Consider the following 17,105-nt stretch of genomic DNA (forward strand, 5'->3'; position numbering starts at 1 on the left):
GTGGGGGTGGGAGGGGTGGCAGAGTCTTGGGGGGGATATCATTGTTTTCAAAGGGAATGGAGAGGGGATCAGTGGTCGCTAACAGAGTTTAAAGGTGGGACTAAAGAAAATTGGCGGCCAATGAGGACGATCGATAGAATAATTCGGAACGTTATGGAAGGATCAGGAAAACTTTATTGTGACAACCAAAATACTCCGACCCATCATACCCTCCCACCTCCTCTAACTTTTCCATAATGTTAAGCACCTTACTCAACAGTACCTCTTCCATAATAAGTAGAACGTGGGTTACACCTCAGGTTTTCCGGACTTGAATTTTTGGTTTGATTACTCAGTTGACATTCCTTCTTTAAATCACTAGCATCGGATTTGCTGTTGTAAGATCGGCAGTTTTCATCTCGAAGGCAACTCAATCCACAGCTTATTTCATCAGCATATAATATCTTGGTGATGTGACCTATTAGCTCAAATCCTTGAAAAACAACACAATCGTGTTTCATGTTCAGATCACTCAGTTTATTTTGGATACTTTCATTATACAGTTTGTGTGTAGTTAATTACCCCGTCTTAAGAGGTTATCTTGACTCTTGATATCGTACAAAGGTGAATATGAAGAAGCCCTGAGAGTTATGAGAGTTGCACGTAGAAAGTTCCTGTTGTTTTTACCCAATTTTGGGGCGGTGTCATATTTTTTTCCAGGGCGAACTACTGTGGCAACAGAGTATAAAAGGGGAAGAATGGAGACTTACTACCAATAAGGGGGATTGTAAGAATGTCACAGAGCCTTATTTGGGGGGGAAGGATCAAAATCTGTGTCATCGGATCCCAGTTTTCGCCCATGGTACTTGAAACACTCACATCCCATCGGAACAAAATATCATTGTGTTAGGAGGTATAACACATTCACGTGTTACCTTCAACTCTCTCGAAAACCGCGTCCCTGCTCAAGCCAGTGTGTAAAGACGAACTGAAAGCCACAAGAAACAAAGCAACACCACTCAACAGGACGGGACAGAAATGGAAACCAACTAGATGTCCTCTCATCCTGTAATTTGAGAAAGAAAGAAAAACAGATGACAAATGTTGCCCTTCTCCCTTCTTAGATGCAACAAATAGTTTTGATCGTGAATTTAGGGTTTTGTTAATTACACTTTGTCTGACTCGGCGAAAGAATAAGAGCGCTGTTTTAAACTACCAAGTCAGATAAAGGAGTCTTCCCTGCTAAGGATTAATTCTTGTCCGCTGGCTTGCACAAGTTACTCACCCGATAGTAAGTAAATACATCGAGTTTCTTACTCACACCACCTTCCTTTTCTTACTTTTCCTCGACTTTTCTTTTCACGTTTATGCGGTAGTCAAGGTCTTTTGTATATATACTTCTCACTCAAACGTATTTATCGAAGCGGCTGACTATTTAAGACTTATGTTGTTATCAAAGTTAGAAAGCAATCTTATGAAGTTTAAATTAACCAATTTTTTCCAAATTGAATAACTTTTTGAAACCAGTATATTCTTAGGGTTAGGGTTAAGAAGTTATTTTTTCCACTCCTCTCGTATTTTTCTATTGAAAAAATCTTTTATTAACTTTTCATACAATTTTAATGAAACTTGAGACAATAATTAAAAGAAATAAAAAAAAAAAAACAGCTTGAGAACCCCTTACATAAATCAAGCATTAGTCAGCTTTGCATGAAGTACTGATCACGACTAACATTTCTGATTAACATTTCTTTACATTCGAGTAAAGCGTGGGGGCGTATAGTTTTCAATAGAAACAAACCTCGATTATTCGGATTTTTCTCTTTTTTTCCGGAACTCTTTTCTCTTGCACACGGATTTCTATGAGTATCGATTAGTCGTATTCGGGATCGATGACAACTTTTTCACACCAAACAAAGCGAAATTCGCCTAATAAAAAAGAGCTGCAGGATGTAACAGAGAGAGATGAAAAATGACAGAATTCCCTCTCACCTTCTAAATCGTACATTTATGAGTCACAATTTGTAGATATACCTGCTAAACCATACATGTAATTCTGTGTTCCTATTTGGACTCGTGCACGTTAAAATAGGCAACGGAAGCCGATATGCTAAGAAACATTTGTTTCTTCTGATGCTCTAATTATTTTCTCGTCTTTTGCCCTCCAGCTACCCTACTAATAGTGTTTACTTTCGCTTCCAGACAATTATAATGTAGACACCTGGCAAAGTTGGTAAAATAAGTGACTAATGACCGACTCCAAGGGACACAGTGAGTTTTGTTGCCCTGGCAGGGCAAGGTAAAGCAATCCTCACTGTTTCCCGTGGGGCCAGTCACTTTAATTTTTATTTTTTAAAGTGTCTCTCATACATCCCAACTCGAAAATGACTGCAAAAAATAATTTTTATAGGCAGGCTGGCACACACATTTGCTGCGGTTTCACGGTGAACGACCTTATCATGTGAGAGTCGAAAGTCAAGTCGTTGTTTCCCCGGGGGCCTACTGACTTTTGTTTATCCTACAAAGTAAGAGTATTTTGATTCACCACTCGCGACTTGTTCAGCTCTCCAATCAAAAGACGTATTTAAGTTGGGCATTGCATCACATGAGAGTCGAAAGTCAAGTCGTTGTTTCCCCGGGGGCTCAGTGAAGTTTGTTTATCCGAGAAAGTAAGTGTATTTTGATTCACGACTCGCGATATGTTCTGCCCTTCAATCAAAAGACGTATTTAAGTTGGGCATTGCATATATGTCGCGTTCAGAGCTCTTTAAAAGTCAAGAATTATATTATGCTTTTAGCAACCGTAAGCTACTTTTCCTTCAAGTTTCAGTCGACTGAAATCCCGATATTAGCAACGTTAGGCGTCCCCTGGAAGTAAACGTTGCCGTTGTGGCGGACCGGAGTAGGCTATGTAGGGGCTCTTTTCATACCGCATGCATGTTTACAATTAGGAGGCTAAAATAGTCGTCATTCCATACGAGGGGGTTCTCCTATCATATCAAAGGTTTCTGTATCAGAAAGTCCACTGAACTCACACGAGCGACAATCTCGCTAGGAGTTTGAGACTGGCCATTGCTTGTTTGAAGACCAGTGGCATCTGTGTTCTCTCAGTGATGCAATGCCGATGCCTCGATCGCGAGCAGATTTGCTCGAATGTTCATGACAAAATACTGTAAATAAATAGTAACTAGAACTCATGTTTGTTGTATGAGTTAATTCTCGAGAGAGGATTCTTCGTTCATGTTTCTCGATTTATATTTAATCCTTACAGGCCATCGGAAACGAAAGAGTTCTAAAACTAAGCTGAATTCATCCCCTTACGGAATAAGATTGACAGAAAAATTGATCCGTCAGTTGAATCGACAAATTCTCACCTGTACTGATCTGTAAATAACGTCTTTCTGATTTTCAAGATCTTGGGGATGTAAAACATGATCTGAGTCACTCAATTCACAATAGTACGTTTCATGCCCCATTAGTCCGATGTTGATCGACATACAATCATCCTCTAAATAACACTGCAATTCACAATCCTCTGACGATTCTGTTACATGCACGCTGATTACGTGATCGACAGACAAGGCGCTTCATTCGACTGAGAATTCAAACAAGAGGGTACGACATTCATTTCATGATAATAAATGCATACGAAACGTCATTCGCTCTAACAAAGGTCTAACACTCAAAACGTCAGCTTTTAAGCTCTTTGTGGTGGCCAATTTACGTTAACAATTCAGTTGACAAAACCAAATTATTTTGTCATACTTCCCCACCGACACAACACTACTGTTTCTCTCAAAACTTACCCCCTTTATACTTCAGAAAAAGTTCCTCGTGCTCTCAAAAACTTGAAGAATTAGACTTTGAAATGGATGAAATAACAAATTGTCAGATTTTAAAAAAACACCTTTCCCTAATATTTATTTATATTCACACGGAAATCGGTATATTTACATATTCCGTGATCAAACAAAAGGGAAAGGCTCACTCTTCGAACCTTAATTGTTTTTGGAAATAAGTAAAGCAACATAAACTATTTCATAGAAAACCGTGTTTATCTCATTGATTCCTTTAGGATGCGGTGCATGTAAAACTATTACTACATGATAAAAACAGTGGAGCACTGTCGGTAAGCCTACCACATGGAAGAAGCGAGCGTCAGACATGTGACCTAACTAGATGTATGTCCAAGGCGGGAAACCGGTATATCCATCTCCCCACTTTCCAACAAATTACTTTCCACTTACTAGTCCCCAATCTTTGCAAATGCTAGCTAACTTGGAAATGTCATCCTACTTCAATCTCACAAACGAACCACAGGCATCCAATTACTCATCTGTCTGACCGCTGAAGTACTGGACCACAGCTTCACCAAAGCTGTTGGAAGCTGTGACCGTGTGGAACGTGCGTCCCTGTTCCTTGTGGCAGTGGAAGTCAGTCTCAGCTGAGTGAAGAACAAGTGTCTTCTGAGCTCTTTCATTGCACGTTTCTGCAGAATCGTGTGTGACTTACCTATTCCATGGTATGATGTCTCAACTGACACCTTAGGAGAGGAGCTTCCCAACTTAACATTTGACACTAGAAGCCAACCTCCTAAAATAAAACGAACCTAAGTGATCTGGTGACATTCGTGTACCTAGAATTATTTACATATGAATAATGGTAACCTGACCGAGTGGAGTCCAATTTGGTCTGTAATCACGAGTATGATTACAGACAGAATTGGACGACAAGAAGGACAGTTACCAATTAATCAAAACAATGACAAAATTTGAGAAAAAAAAGAGACTAAATATCAGTTATACGTTTTCATAAAAACGAAAAACAATAGTTTACTCGGCGAAATGCGAGACAACAGCGCCCGCATATGACGCGTTCTGTCCCCTCATACAGGCATGACGTGTTAACTGTCCGTTTAACGGTCATATTCCACTGTCAAATTGCAGGCATGACGCGCACACTGTCCTGTTGTGCTCAAATAGGCGGGCTTGTGATAACCAAACACGTTCGAGTTTTTTTTTACGGTTTCGATTAAAAAACATAACAAGGATCTCCGTAGAGAAAGGACGAATAGCCAAGACCAGAATGTTCTAATAGAAACTGATCCAAGTCAAACATACTCCGGTTAAAGTTCTCGTGTCTGAAATAAAAAGACCTACTCACTTACCACCATATCTTGACATGTCACAATAGACCCTCAAAGGGTTTCCACTCTTCTCGGGGTCGAGGGAGGGTGAGCGGGTCTTGCGGGTGGGGGGTTGGGTCTCCTGGTTTTCAAAGGAAACGGAGGTATGATCAGTCGGGATTATGTGAAATTCATCGTGACAGCCAAAATCTGTCATCCGATCCGACTTTTCGCCCATGGCACCTGACACATTCACATTCCGTCGGAAAGAGGGATTTGTTGTGGCCAACAGAGTATAAAGGGAGATCAGAAGTGTATAAAACGTCGGAAAAAAATATGGTGTTATAACAGAGTTACCTTCAACTCTCTCGAAAACCTCGTCCCTGCTCAAGTCAGTGTGCAAAGACGAACTGAAAGCCACAAGAAACAAAGCAACACCACTCAACAGAATGGGACAGAAATGGAAACCAACTAGATGTCCTCTCATTTTGCAATTTGAGAGAAGAATGTAATGTCGCGCTTTCCCTTTTTTGATGCAACAAGTAATTTTAATTGTGAATTTAGGGTTTTGTTAATTACACTTTGTCTGACTCGGCGAAAGACTACCAGCGCTTTTTAAACTACCAGCTAATATAAAGAAACCTTCCCTGCTAAGGATTAAAACTTGTCCGCTGACTTGCACAAGTTACTCAACTCAGTGTCGAAATGACAAACAGTTCAGCTAACTGTACTTTGGTTCAGTGACTTGACACAAATGAGAGTAGTGAAGTGGCTAAAGTTACCTGCAAATGGTTGATAGTAGACCGCAATGGCTTAGTATCGCGTCAATCTACTCAGTCACCTTAAAGTGAAATGGTTTAGCGTGACGACAAAAGGTTTAGTATAAAAGGAAATGGTTTAGTGTTACAGCAGTTGGTTTACGCCGTAACCGCCAAAAATACAAAAGTGGAATGAACAAGTCAAGCTTGAAATGGAACAGTCTCTGTGGGGTCTTACGTCACAATCCTATAGTTTTTATAGTTTTTAGGCGCCATTTAGTTGTAGTTTCGTCGTCTTAAAACAATGAATCGCTTTATTACGTTTCCTAGGTATGATTCTGACTGTCTAGACTTTAAATGTGCTGTTGCGCAAAATGATCCATTTTTTTTTTTTTTTGTCATTCCTTTTGTTTCAGATTCTCATTTTATCTTGAGGTAGTAAAATGGAGAATTCTTACTATGGTCACACGAAACCATGGTAAGAATTCTCCGTTTAAAGAACAGCAGTTTTCACTGTAAACTATTCGTAACTATGTAGTTTTTAACTGTAAATTTTGTTTAAGTTTTTAGGCACCCTTTAGTTGTAGTTTCGTCGTCTTAAAGCAATGAATCACTTTATCACGTTTCCTAGCAATAGTTCTGACTGTCTAGACTTTAAATGTGCTGTTGCGCAAAATGATGCATTTTATCTGTATTTTTGTCATTACTTTTGTTTCAGATTCTTATTTTATCTTGAGGTAGTAAAATGGAGAATTCTTACCATGGTCACACGTAACCATGGTAAGAATTCTCCGTTTAAAGGACAGCAGTTTTCACTATAAACTATTCGTAACTATGTAGTTTTTAACTATAAATTTTTTTAAAGTTTTTAGGCGCCCTTTAGTTGTGGTTTCGTCTTCTTAAAGCAATGAATGACTTTATCACGTTTCCTAGCCATAGTTCTGAATGTCTAGACTGTAAGTGCGCTGTGGCGTAAAATGATGCATTTTATCTGTATTTTTGTCATTCCTTTTATTTCAGATTCTTATTTTATCTTGAGGTAGTAAAATGGAGATTTTTTATCATGGTTAGGCGTAAGGCCAGTAAGAATTAAATTAAAAACTAGAAAAATGAACGGAGAATCAGTCCTCTTTCGACAATCAGCTAAATACAACAAACATGAGTCATAACTATTATTCGTTTATAGTTTTTTGTCATGAACAATCGAGCAAATCTGCACGCGAGGCATCGGCATTGTATCACTGAGAGAACATAGATACCACTAGTCTTTAAACATACAATGTCCATTCTCAACCACTTAGCGAGATTGTTGCTCGTGTGAGTTCAGTGGACTTCCTGACACAGGGACCTTCGATATGGTAGGACAACCCCCTCTGTATGGAATGACGCCTATTTTAGCCTCCTAATTGTAAACTGCATGCGGTCCGCCACAACGGCAAAGTTTTCTTCCAAAGGGCACATGACGTTGCTGATATCGAGATTTGAGTCGACTGAAAACCCGACGGAAAAGGAGCTTATGGGTGCTAAGAGCATAATATAGTTCTTGACTTGTGTGAAGCTCTGAACATATATATATATATATATAACTAACTGCAGACAGTACTGTTTCGGCCTTCTGGGCCTCATCAGTGCAGTGCTGATGCTAGGATGGAGGTAAGGCTATATAGCCACCCCAAGTGATCTCACATATGTGGTATCATCTAGGCCATGCCAGAGTGCTCAAACTAGAAAAACTAGTGAGCATGCATAATGCTAGCAGCAATGACTCATCCTAGTAGAGTGCTCAATTTGGACATGAAAGCAAAGCTTTGTATGCCAAAGAGCTATATCTATATATATATATATATATATATATATATATATATATATTGCCCGGTTATTATGTTTGATATAAACCTCTCAATCATTGAAAATTGAAATTTCTTACTTCTAATTGTGATTGTGATTGTGATTGGTTTCAGTATAAAAACTCGTGTCATGTCTAAATAGTGGGGAAAAAAACCCTCCCCCAATCCCTGAGGGGTTGAAGGTCAAAATCTGTATGATTATTTTTTTATTGTCCGGGAGATTTTCCAGCTAGGCTCGACCTCTCGTGCTAAGCATGCTTTTTCTCAGTGGCTTCCCGCCGTATCAAACAGGTCGTTGAAATTTTCTTGTATCAGTAGTGAATTTTTTTCCGAACTGCAAAGTGTTCTTTCCTCTTCCTCTGGAATTTTTTAGTATTCACACGAGACGCTTGCGATCCGATCAACTAGCCAATCATGTTTAGAGTCCTTCAACTTAACATTGAGGTTGACGTGGTCACTAGTGCAACCTTTTATTTAGAAGGAAGCAGGTGAGAAAATTTAATCGTTATGTACCTCTCAACTCAAACAGGTTTTTTGATTGGATGGTTGAATATGTCACGCAATACACTAACTTTCTAGGGTGAACAAAATTCACTAAGTCCCCGAGGAGACAACAACTTTAACTTTCGACTCTCGCGCGATAAGGTTGTTCACCGTGAAACCGCGGAAATGTGTGTGCCAGCCTACGTACAAAAAGTGATTTCTGGCAGTCATATTCGGTTTAGAATGTATGAGAAAATATTTTCAAAAATAAAAATTAAAATGAATGGCCCCACGGGAAACAATGAGGATTGCTTTCCCTTGCTCCGAAATGGAAACAAAAAAATTCTTTTAACCTGATGAGTGTAACGGTGCATTTCTCTTTATTTTGCTTTATTCGTTTGTTACTGTTATTCGCACATTCAGGGGTTGCTTGGTGTACATATAGACGAAACTAACGAACAAAGACTCTCCAGAAATCGCCGTTTGTGTCGTTAGTGTTACGGGAGTCATCATCACAATCCATTTTTTTGAGAACGTCAACGTCATCCAGTTGAACCCTAAGGTGATACTCTCCTTTTCTTAAGACGGGATACCAGTATAGCCTGTTTTGATCTTCACCATGTCCCCACTTTCCAACAAAGAACTTTTTACTTGCTAGTCGACCCCAATCTTTGCAAATGCCAGCTAACTCGGAATTGTCATCTTACGTCAATCTCACAAACGAACCACAGGCGTCCGGTTGCTCATCTATCTGACCGCTGAAGTACCGGACCACAGCTTCACCTGAGCTGTTGGAAGCTGTGACCACGTGGAATGTGCGTCCCTGTTTCTTGCGGCAGTGGAATCTCAGCTGAGTGAAGGACAAGTATCTTCTGAGCTCTTTCATGGCACTTTTCTGCAGAACCATTTGTGACTTACCTATTCCACGGTATGATATCTCAACTGACACCTTAGGAGAGGGACTTCCGAACTCAACATTTGACACTAGAAGCCAAAATAAAAATAAAACAAACCTAAATGATCTGGTGACATCCATGTAACTAGAATTTCGGACATAATAAATGGTAACAGGACCGAGTGGAGTCCAATTCTCTCTGTAATTATACGAGTGATTTCCAGAATCGTACGACCGCAAGCGGAAGTCCGATTTGTTAATCACTCGTATCACTACAGACAGAATTAGACGACAAGAAGGCCTGTTACCAATTAGTCAAAACTATGACAAAATTTGAGAAAGAAACTAGACATCGGTTGATACGTTTTCATAAAAACGAAAAACAACAGCTTACTCGGCGAAATGTCCACTCACACAGCCATGACGCGTTAACTGTTCCTTTAACGGTCCTATTACACTGTTCAATTACAAATATGACACGTACACTGTCCTATTAGTGTTCAAATCGGCTGGCTGATGATAACCAATCACTTTCGAGAATTCTGCTGTAGTTTTGATTCAAAACATAATAAGGATCTTGGTAGAGAAAGCAAGAATAGCCAAGACCAGAACGTTCAAATAACAACTGTACCAAGTCAGATATACTCCTGTTGAAGTCCTCGTGTCTCAAAAAAACAATTCATTCTCTTACCACCAGATCTTGACATGTCACAATAGACCTTCAAAGGGTTTCCACTCTTCTCTGGATCGATCCAATACTCCCCGTCTCCTTTGGAGTGTCCAGAGTCCAGAATTTCTTCACAGGAGAAAGCCGGATGAGCAGAATTCCAACCTCGTTTATCTGCATAGGAAAAAGGAAGAATAATCATTTGGAACGAAAAGAGGATCAAACTAAGAAAAAAACACGCCACAGAGGTCTTATTCCACTAGTAGTTCCTTTCGCATAATTATTAGATAGCTCTTGATTTTGGAAATTTAAATTTAAACTAAGAAAATGGAAAATCTATCATTATAAGGAAAAGGAAGACATTTTAAACTTCATATCCTCTCGGGAAAGATTATACATGGATGTACACGCGATACGAGAGAGCTCTGAAAAGCGCTAATTAGAAGTAAGAAATAGGTCACCATTTTTGAGTTGGTAAAAGGGGGTGGGAGGGGTGGCAGGGTCTCGGGGGGATATCATTGTTTTCAAAGGGAATGGAGAGGGGATCAGTGGTCGCCAACAGAGTTTAAAGGTGGGACTAAAAGAAAATTAACGGCCAATGAGGAAGATCGATAGAATAATTCGGAACGTTATGGAAGGATCAGGAAAACTTTATTGTGACAACCAAAATACTCCGACCCTTCATAACCCCCCTCCCACCTCCACTAACTTTTCCATAATGTTAAGCACTTTACTCAAAAGTACCCCTTCCATAATAAGTAGAACGTGGGTTACGCCTCAGGTTTTCCGGACTTGATTTTTTGGTTTGATTACTCAGTTGACATTCCTTCTTTGCATCATCGGCATGGGATTTGCTGTTGTAAGATTGGCATTTTTCATCTTGAAGGCATTTCAATCCACAGCTTATTTCGTCAGCATATAATGTCTTGGTGATGTGACCAATTAGCTCAAATCCTTAAAAAGCAACACAATCGTGTTTCATGTTCTCATCACTCAGTTTATTTTGGGTACTTTAATAATACAGTTTGTGTGTAGTTAATTACCCTGTCTTAAGAGGTCATCTTGATTCTTGATATTGTTCAAAGGTGAATATGAAGAAGCCCTGAGAGTTATGAGAGTTGCGCGTAGAAAGTTCCTGTTGTTTTTACCCGATTTTGGGGCGATCTCATATTTTTTTTGAGGGCAAACTGCTATGGCAACAGAGTATAAAGGGGGAAGAATGGAGATTTACTACTAATGAGGGGGGTTGTAAGAATGTCACAGAGCCTTATTTGGGGGGGGGGGGAGGGATCAAAATCTGTGTCATCCGATCCCAGTTTTCGCCCATGGTACTTGAAACACTCACATCCCATCGGAACAAAATATCACTGTGTTAGGAGGTATAACACATTCACGTGTTACCTTCAATTCGCTCGAAAACCGCGTCCCTGCTCAAGTCAGTGTGCAAAGTCGAACTGAAAGCCACAAGAAACAAAGCAACACTCAACAGAACGGGACAGAAATGGAAACCAACTAGATATCCTCTCATCCTGTAATTTAAGAAAGAAAGAAAAACATATGACAAATGTTGCCCTTCTCCCTTCTTAGATACAACAAACAGCTTTGATTGTGAATTTAGGGTTTTGCTAATTATACTTTGTCTGACTCAGCGAAAGAATACGAGCGCTGTTTTAAACTACCAAGTCATACAAAGGAATCTTTCCTGCTAAGGATTAATTCTTGTCCGCTGGCTTGCACAAGTTATTCACCCGATAGTAAGTAAATACATCGAGTTTCTCACTCACACTCACCTTCCTTTTCTTACTTTTCCTCGACTTTTCTTCGCACGTTTATGCGGTAGTAAAGGTCTTTTGTATATATACTTCTCACTAAAACATATTTATCGAAGCGGCTGACTATTCATTTATGTTGTTATCAAAGTTAGAGAGCAATCGTCTTGAAACCAGTATATTCTTACCTTCAGTTTCCTTCCACTCCTCTCGTATTTTTATATTGAAAAACTCTTTTATCAACTTTTCATACAATTTTAATGAAACTTGAGACAATGATTAAAAGAAATAAATTGAAACAGCTTAAGAACCCATACCTAAATTATGCATCAGTCAACTTTGCACGAAGTACTGATCACGACTTGGGGTTAGCGTTTCTTTACATTTGAGTAAAGCGTGGGGGCATTTAATTAGAAATAAACCCAGATTACTCGGATTGTTTTTATTATCCGGATTTCTTTTCTCCTGTACCCGGTTTTTTATGAGTATCAATTAGTCGCATTCAGGATACAGAGTAACTTTTTCCCACGAAACAAAGCTAAATTCGCTTAATGAAAACTGAAAGAACTACAAGATGTACTTTCAAGGTTAAAAGTTTTTTCAGTGATAAAACTGACAGAATTCCATCTCACGTTCTAACTCGTACATTTATGAGTCATAGTGTGCTGGTATATCTGTTTGTTTTTGTGTGTTCCTGTTTTGAACCCGTGTTAGTTAAATCCAATAACCGAAGCGAATATGCAAAGAAACATTTATTTCTTTCGATGCTCTAATTATTTTCTCATCTCTTGCACTCTAGCTACCCTACTAATGGTGTTTACTCTCGCTTACTGACAATTCTAATACAGACACCTGGCAATGTTGATAAATTAAGCAGCTAACTAAGTCCAAGGCAAACAATGAGTTTTGTTTTCACTGCGGGTCAAGGGAAAGCAATTCTCACTGTTTCCCGTGGGGCCAGTCACTTTAATTTTAATTTTCAAAAGTGTTTTGTCATACCTCCCAACTCGAAAATGACTGCTAAAATATTATTTTCTTACGCAGGCTGGCACTCACATTTGCTGCAGTCTCACGGTACACGACCTTATTCCGTGAGAGTCGAAAGTTCAAGTTGTTGTTTACCAAGGAGCTTTTTGTTCATCCCAGAAAGTTGGTGTATTTTGATTCACAGCTCGCGACTTGTTCCCCTCCAACCACAAACCCCTTTGAGTTGAGAGGTACATAACTATTAAATTTTTACAACTGCTTTCTTACTTAAAGGTTGAATCAGTGCTAAGCAAATTGACCACGTCAACCTCAACGTTAAGTTCAAGGATCTAAACATGATTGGCTAGTTGGTCAAATCGCGTGCGTCAAGCGTGAATACAAACATTCCAGGGAAAGTGGAATAGTTCGCTTAGTTTACACTTCGCAAAAAAATTCACGAAAACCATGAAAATCATGCCTTGAACAAAAGGTCGAGGCTAGCTGGGAAACCTCCGGGACCGAAAAAGAAAAAAAAATTATCATATAGACATTGACCTTTAAGACAATTTAAACAAAGTGCCTTGCAGCAAATAAAATCCATTTCTTCCAAGAATTTGATTCAAAACGAAAGGAAAGCGAACAGAGAGGAAACAAGTAGAAAACTTGGTTTGTCTTGGATTAATTTTCCAGAAAGTTTACTGAAGAGCCGTCATCTAGGGCGTCAGTTAGTTTTCCTGACTCGAGTCTTAATTAACATATCGAACTGTGCAGAACTTAAATCTATACTCGCCCCAGTTCCAATGTATACCCCACGGTATCCGTTTAACAGATGAGCGAACGAACGAAAAATGACTATGATTTTACTTTATTTATTTTATTTTTCTATCAATTTCGCCAGTTAAGTTTCTTTTTTTGGTGAAAATTCATGCTGAGTGTTTTCATTGCCCTTCACACAATTTTATATAAGCTTTCATCATTCTTTCACCTGCCCTAACAATCCCACACAACAATCCAAAGTTCTCGAAAGCTACGACTTTCCGAAAAATAACAGATACTAATTGCCCGTGAATTCGGCTTTTCGTTTCTCTACAAAAGCTGTCATCCCTTCCTTTCGATCGTCCTGCGAAATAAAAGAAAAGGAGAAATTTTTCCTTCGGGAAAGTTTCATCGCAAGTCCATACAAATTCAGTACACTGTTATTCATCACCATGGTAACAATCGAACAGACGAGGTTAGTGTCTAGAGAAACTGTGGTGTTGCAGCAGGTGGGGTATCACAAATATTATTTACATCAAAAGCGTTGCTAATGTAAAAATAGCCACCATAGAAACTTTCTAAAGCTGACGTTCCTAGCGTTAGCCTTTCGTCAGAGTGAATAGAGGAATTGTGGGTTGTGTGTAGTTTACATGCAGAAAGATGGAGCAACGCTTTTAGCGGGAACATAAGAACATTTTAATATTTTAATCCAAACTTTCTTCGGAAGACGTGAAGTATTCAGTGTATTGCTCTAAATCAGAGAGAGTAGGTGATATGTTTTCGGGAAATGGTTAAGTGGCTTTACCACTTTGTATTGCAATTGCCGTTTTCTTTCAAGTGTAAAAGCCGATCAATATTAACTTACTGTTGAAAATGTTGAGTGAAACATTCTTTTCTCAAAATGCAGTCCTTCTGCCAGTGATATCTCGTAGCCTAAATAAAAAGACATTTAGGAAATTCAACCATCTACGGAACTTTCAAAGGGAATGCAACGACCATAAATTGTTCTTGCATGCATTTCTTGTAAACCGTTAAACTTTTGGACTCAAGCAGGTCAGTCATGATGATTTATATCCCGAGGCAACAAAACCCTAAGCGAGATCAAGTTCTTCTCTGGCGCAAAAATCTACCTCATTTTCTCAGTTTGCTTCAATTAAGATTAAGATTAAGATGGCTTAGAAACATTGAATTTTACTCTTGTGAATGGAAGTACGTCATGATGTTTTGGGCTATTTCGGTAACTAGAAAAAAGATAGTTTCGCAGTAGAACAGTCAAATAGGATAGGTAACTGTTTTGAAGTTGACTGGTAAACCAACAAGAAACGTCTAGCGATGGACAAGATCAACACCGACTTCAGTTGACATAAAATCTTGCGAATAATCGAGGTATAACTCATGACAGGAAACAGTCAATCGGACGGTTACAACTGCCAGCGCAATACCTGTGTTGACAGCTTCTTTGGCGATCTGTACGGCAATCTTCGACAAGGATGATATTTTTGCAGCTGTCTTGATAGCTTCATCTACGAGCTCTTTTGCGGGGAAGACTTTACTAACCAGGCCTAAGAAAAAATGAAAGTTTTTAAGTCTGCAATTTGAATTTAGATCTAAGAGAAGAAAAATCTCGAGAATGAGTGCGCAATGCCCCACCTGACAAAGCCGACGCCAATAATTCTCATACGTTTATGCAGTTTTATCACAGGAGTGCATGCCCCAAGTTCATACTTTTATTAACCCTTAAACCTAACTGAACAACTTGAGGTAATGCGGCCTTAACTGCGACTTTTTGAAAAAAGTATATAGAACAAATGTACTTGAATCAAAACGAAGAGGAAGGTTGGCGCGAATAACTTTTGCCGAGAGCTTTTAATAAGAGAGGAGAGTACTGAAGACATACAAGTTTACGTAAACTCTAAAAAACGTCTTCGGAAGAGTGCGGACATCTTCGGAAGTGAACGGTTCCTTCGCGGAAATGCTAACAAACAGAAGGGAAAAATCTACGCCTTTAACTCAAATTTTGCAGGCTTACACAAGTGTTTAGCATAAGACAGTGCGTCTCCGTTGCAGTCCTTTATGATGTGGAAGTAGTGTACACATTTCTCAATAATTTGTGTGAGAATTTCCTTGTGCCACCGGGGAGACTTACGATGCTAAGTACCTTCCTCCTTGACCCTTTAACCCCCAAGATCTGATTGTTAATTCTCCCCTCTAGCTGCTGCACATTTCCTTTTTAATTAGTTACGAGAATTTGACGTTAGATCAATAACAAATTTGAACTGAGAAGTTTAAATATTCTCATTACCCGTTTGCTGGATGATGTATGTTTATTTCAGGGAGAAGTTGCATGTTGATCAATTTTGTAAGGTAAAGAGATAATGATGAACAACCGGTCAAAAATAGGAGCTAAATTGAAAGGAACATGGACCTGATTTCTGTGCATCTTCTGCTGAAATAGGATCTCCTGTGAGTATCATTTCCATAGCCAGAGACTTCCCAACAGCTCTTGGAAGTCGCTGTGTACCACCAGCACCTAAAAAAATGAAAGCAATCTTCGAGTTAGTTGCAACTTTAAGCACAAACTTAAATTTAAACTTGACACAGTTGTAATTTTACTTATTGTCAACCATACAACTCTTATAATTTTAGTTTCAGGAATTTAATATTGGGTCAACTAATTATCCCCAAATTGAAATTTTTCTTTATTCTCACCACTTATCTGGTTAATATTGTATTGATAGTGTAAAGAGAAATTCTGTCTTGGTCACTCATGGGAGTTAAAGGGTTAAAGAACATAAAAGCAGCAATATAAGAGAGTCTATAATAAGAAAAATTTCCATTTTATAAAAAGCCATCTAACTCCTATGATCTTTCCTGGTTACGAGTCTTTACTTCGCCAAATTACATCACTTTTTTTTAAGTTAGAGCTTAAGTTTAAAGTTTAAAGTTTAAATCTTTGACCCCAAAGAGTGATTAGCATCTAGTTTCTCCTTACAATATCACCCCTGAATCAAACATTGAGGTCAATCAATCAAACAAGCTCTTGATTGTTAAACAAATTCTCTTTGTCAGCACATTAGGAAACGTATGGAGAAAAGTATGGAGAACTTGCAGACTGATGTTCGGGTGTAAAGGGCTAATGACTAATACTCTTAAGAAGTATAAAAAAATCTTGGAAAGGAGAAGACATCATTTTCATTTTCTTCATCTGCTATCCTGCAGCTTATTTCTGCTCTCTGATATTTTAATCAGTGGAAGTCAGTGGAATATATTATATTTTCTTATTGTGCAAACTGATAAAGTTGTTTCTGTGGGTAATTTATGTGTGCCATACCTGGAATAGTTCCAAGCAAAATCTCTGGTTGACCAAACTTAGCTTTGTTTCCAGCGTAAATGATATCACACATGATGGCTAGTTCACATCCTCCTTCAAGCTGTGAAGAAAGTATTATGCAACATACTTCAATCGAGCAACAACGAAAAAAGACAAACTTTGTTTGCTACCCTTAATAACACAATGACAGCTACAAGAAAATCTCTTGATTATTGGACAATCTGGGCACTGAGCTGGTGATTTGCACCAGTAACTGAGACCACTGGCATCTCATTCAAAATAATATTTTGGACATATTAATAATGGTAACAGGACCGAGCGGAGTCTAATTTGGACTGTAACCATACGAGTGATTAACAAAATCGTAGGACCGCAAAGCGGGAGTCCGATTTGTTAATCACGAGTATGATTTCAGACAGAATTGGACAACAAGAAGGCCTGTTACCAATTAATCAAAACTATGACAAAATTTGGGAAAGAAACTAGACATTGGTTATACGTTTTCAGAAAAACCAAGAACAACAGTTTA

General features: G+C 38.8%; 1 protein-coding gene across 1 annotated transcript in view; it reads right to left on the reverse strand.

Moving 5' to 3' along the window:
• Positions 1 to 13,338: 13,338 nt before the first annotated feature.
• The window catches only part of LOC113678566 (enoyl-CoA hydratase, mitochondrial), a 148,001-nt gene continuing 144,234 nt past the window's right edge, over positions 13,339 to 17,105 (reverse strand). The window contains exons 5-8 of the mRNA XM_089185958.1: positions 15,671 to 15,775; positions 14,688 to 14,807; positions 14,111 to 14,178; positions 13,339 to 13,609 (exon numbers count right to left, since the gene is read on the reverse strand). Of these exons, the coding sequence (XP_089042084.1) occupies positions 13,544 to 13,609; positions 14,111 to 14,178; positions 14,688 to 14,807; positions 15,671 to 15,775 (359 nt within the window). The 3' untranslated portion in view covers positions 13,339 to 13,543. The remainder of the gene's footprint in view (positions 13,610 to 14,110; positions 14,179 to 14,687; positions 14,808 to 15,670; positions 15,776 to 17,105) is intronic.

Source organism: Pocillopora damicornis, chromosome 10 (genome assembly GCF_964200805.1).
Source record: "Pocillopora damicornis chromosome 10, jaPocDami1.2, whole genome shotgun sequence".
NCBI classification, from domain to species: Eukaryota; Metazoa; Cnidaria; class Anthozoa; order Scleractinia; family Pocilloporidae; genus Pocillopora; species Pocillopora damicornis.